Source organism: Limulus polyphemus, unplaced genomic scaffold (assembly GCF_000517525.1).
Source record: "Limulus polyphemus unplaced genomic scaffold, Limulus_polyphemus-2.1.2 Scaffold4692, whole genome shotgun sequence".
Classification (NCBI taxonomy): Eukaryota; Metazoa; Arthropoda; class Merostomata; order Xiphosura; family Limulidae; genus Limulus; species Limulus polyphemus.
The window spans coordinates 40,056-44,266 of NW_013670302.1; the positions used below are offsets into that span (position 1 = coordinate 40,056).

Genomic DNA, 4,211 nt, shown 5'->3' on the forward strand with positions numbered 1-4,211 from the left:
TAGCATCAATACTATGTATCCTTCAAATCCTATATAAATATAGATTCACTGCATGAGTAAAAGACAACTCAAAATACCATATATATTGTATACATTCCATCACTATATGACGCCTAATTTTGTTCTTTGGGTTACTGATGAAAAGTGGAGTTTCCAGAAACCAGTAATACCAATAAACTCAATGAATTAATAAATTACTCAAAATTAAATGCTATTAGAGAGTGTATAATGTCAAAATAAATAAAGAAAAGATTCCATTTTCTTAGCTGTTCTTGCTGACAACCAAATTTTAATTTCAAAGTTAATTAAGAAGGTGTATAATAATTACACAAATACAACAATAATTTTATGATTTGATTTTATTAACTTTTAACTCCATAGTTTCATGGTTTACAATAACAATATCTTTGGTTATTTAACACAAATAATACAGTGGATTCTGTCCCACAATCAGTTAGAGTTACTTTTATTTCAGGTACAGTACAGAAGTGAGATCACGTACTTGATTGATCTAAGTTTTTCAACAATACAAACATTAAATTGCAATAGTAACAATGAAAGATTTGGAAAGATGACCAAAATCTTCTTAACAACCCAATGATACCCAGTATGTCCTGGCTCTTTAACAATGTACTAAGAACTTTAATATAAAGGCTGACATAACATCAACTAACATTTGTATGAAGCTACTGGCTAAGCTGTAGTCCAATACTAAGTATGAAGCTACTGGCTAAGCTGTAGTCCAATACTAAGCTTAAAAAAAAAGGAAAATATCATTATATACCTTGTCAATAAATTGACCTATATTTTAGTAAAAAAAAGTGCCTATCAAAAGAGGGTTTACTTGCACTTTACAAAAATCAAAGCAAGTAATGTTATACTACATTCAAAGAAAATGTCTCATTTCATCTCAGATGAATAACATTAAATTTTGTAAAAGTAACAGTCACCTACATGAACACATCTCTGTACAAACACAGTATGTCAAACAGAGTGATAAGACCTACCCAGGTATTAAATGAAATTACATCCAATGTAATGTTTTCAGGATAGGTCAATCAAGTTAACAGGCTTCTGTGACTCAAAGAAGAAAACAAAGTTGCACTAATAATCATCTGGTACTTGTATATTAATGTATGAAGAATAACAGAAAAAAAAAAAACTTGATAAAAGTATTAACTTATAATATACCGGTTTTAATTCATATTCCTGTTTATGAGACATTTCAGGAAAAATAGTTTAATCACAACAAAAACTGAATTGAATAATACTTTCATTTTGTTACAACCATACACAATAATTACAAAAGTTGATAAAAAAAAACTTAAAGCAACAGCAATTATTAGAGTACCTTTACAAAAAAGTTTACTGAAAATGGCATAAATCTTTTGCAGTAAAGATTTTTTATTGCCCAACATCAACCACTACAATTTTTTCAATAACATTAAAAAAAAACATGGATTTATGAAACTAAGCACAAAATTAACTGCTGCTAAAGAAGCCCAACCATACATTTACAGTGCCTGAAAAGCAGCAATGGCAAATATTGTGTAATAAACAACCCCATCCTGGAAAAACTAGGTCGTCTTGCTGGCATATATTCAACTCTTCTGCTGGTGACTTCTAAGGGTGCTAGAAAGTCAAATACTTTTTCTTTTTGTTAAAACATGTTGAAAACAATCTTTAAAATATCTGATTAGGAAATTTCTTATCTTTCACAGGACTCTTCTTGTTCTTCATAGATCACAGACTTGGCTCCATCATTCTCCATATCTTGCCACAACAAGTAGTCAGTTCCTTAATAAAGAAACAAGTTTATGTTACAAAGATCCAATAATGTGTAAAAAGAATACCTCTTTCTTTTTTACCAGCTGTAACTTTCCAAAACTAGCTAGTCTCCAAAGTTTGAACTTTAACAGTTAAAGTGAAGATCACATTTGAAGAAAGAAAAACATCAGAACTACTTGGAAGTTTCCATTTTCAGTATCAAGCTATAAAAACTTTTAAACTAGGAAAAAAAAGGCAGTCACTTATGAGGCTGTGCAACAATTTTTAATAGCAAGTAGATTCAACCAAGTTCCTACTTTTATACTCAAGACTATCTTTAAAATGACGAATGAGCAAAAGCTCAGTTTATTAAAAACCTTACAAGTTCTTAGCTTCACAGTCAAGGTGTAGACTTTTAATATATGAAGAAAAGAGATATGATAATTTCTTAAAGCTATGCTTTAGTCGCACTCTGGAGTGAGCACTCTGTGTGAATAACACATTTATGTAAGGATGTTTCACAAACTTGCATAATATTCAAAAATGAGAGTGTAGAGAAAATAATTTACAAACAAACTGTCAGATGGTAAGAGAAGGTAAAGACATACAGCAAGATGTTGGAGCATTAATTTTATACCTGATCATTGTGAGATACGTATCTATACTGGAAGTCTTCCAAATTCAAGCCAAACCCTTATTACTCAAATCACTCATAAGTGTTTTATGTAGGTTGAATGTAAGGAATTTTTGGCTAAAATTGAAATGTTCACCTCAAAATGTTTTCAACAGACCAGTGCTGTGCCCAATCCTAGTAACAGACCAATGTTGTGTACAAGCCTAATCCATTTTAAAAACACCCATTTCATAAGTTCCATACACTGCAAAACTTGTGTACCATATTCATCACTGGACACATTACCTGCTCCTCCTTCACAGTATCATACTGTGCTATTAAATCAAAAGTCAATCACTCAACATTCAACAGAATAGAGGGAGAAAATAACTTTTTAAAGGTTGAAAACAGAAAATTCCAAGCACTATTAGTTTCTGTCTGGTGAAATTACCAAATAAAAATATATAATTATCACATGATAAGCAACATCCCAACAAAGTTCAATGGTTAAAAAACAACTTTAATCTAGATTGGTGAGGAGAAACAGTATAGTATGCTTCCTGCACTCAAAATGAAACACTGAAGTTTACCTTTAGAGTTCAACCTCATGTGTGGCTTGATGGCACTGGTGTGAAACATCCATAAGTGACCATTGTTACAGTCACTTAAACAGTCTGAACAGGGCTGGATGACATGATATCCTACCAGGTTTCCACTAAAAATAAACAACATACTAAGAGAAACTGCCTTAAAGGTATAACAACAATTTTTTTTTTTTTTTTAACAAATAAGGTAATCATTTGGTCTTTGGAGAAAAAAAACAACAACAGATAAACTTGAATGTCTTCATCTTCTGATGGATTTAAAGTGTCTGTAAAACTGTATATTAATCCTAAAAATTAACAAAAATACTTTTGTTTAGCATTAATCACCATTTACTTCCATACTAATGTAACAATATTAACATGTGCAGAGGAGGGGGTCAAAGTGTGCTCACCCTGACATTTTACAGAGTGCCATGAAACATGGCATTATGTATTTGATGTCAGTTATCAGCTATATATTTGACCCTAAACTGTTGATTTAGCAACATTTCTTGGTAAGTACTAAATACAATATGAGATACTTAACAAAAACTGTAGATATACATACTGGAGGTTCTAGAGGTTATGAAAATGCAATATACAAATTTACCATGTACAAAATTATTTTTATTCTTCACATGAAGATCACCTTGCATTCTAACTTATCACAGTCCGAGTCAGACTGATGTTAGCATTTCACAGACATATCTTGAGTACAAGTATTTTTGTAACAGAATTTTTGTGTACAACAGATTTTTACTTTTCACTAAATGCTTAGCACATTTGATGATTATATACCTAATTTCAGAATGATAGTCAACATTACTTTTCCAATGAGCTCAGCCAAATGGATCAAGTCCATACACAATGGGTTAAACAGGAAAGCAATACATAATCAGTAGACCACATATACATGTATAGATGTTTCCCATCCTTTAATGTTACTATCTATTGACATAGTTTATTTGATTTCACAAGTCTCTAGATTATAGGCCCACAAGGAATATAAATATATAGTGTGTGGTTTTCTATTTGATATAACTCAACACCTCCAATCATTAAGTTCTAGTAGTAAATTATTGTAACTATGATATCGTGTTATATTTATTATATAAAACACTAAAGTATTATCAATAACTTGTGATCAAAAATAAGTTCAAAACTATTTGGTTGTCAAGAAATTAATGTCGCTTTTTTTTTAGATGAAAAAACCTGAACAACTTGTATATCAAAATAAAACATTAATT

At 30.6% G+C, this 4,211-nt stretch overlaps 1 protein-coding gene across 3 annotated transcripts in view; it reads right to left on the minus strand.

Moving 5' to 3' along the window:
- Nucleotides 1-345: 345 nt before the first annotated feature.
- LOC106471548 (protein FAM72A-like) overlaps nt 346-4,211 on the minus strand; it is a 17,851-nt gene continuing 13,985 nt past the window's right edge. For all 3 annotated transcript variants that reach the window (XM_013932150.2, XM_022400162.1, XM_013932151.2), the window contains 2 exons: nt 2,971-3,095; nt 346-1,797 (listed from right to left, as the gene is read on the minus strand). In XM_013932150.2, coding sequence (XP_013787604.1) covers nt 1,709-1,797; nt 2,971-3,095 — 214 coding nt within the window. In that variant the 3' untranslated portion in view covers nt 346-1,708. The remainder of the gene's footprint in view (nt 1,798-2,970; nt 3,096-4,211) is intronic.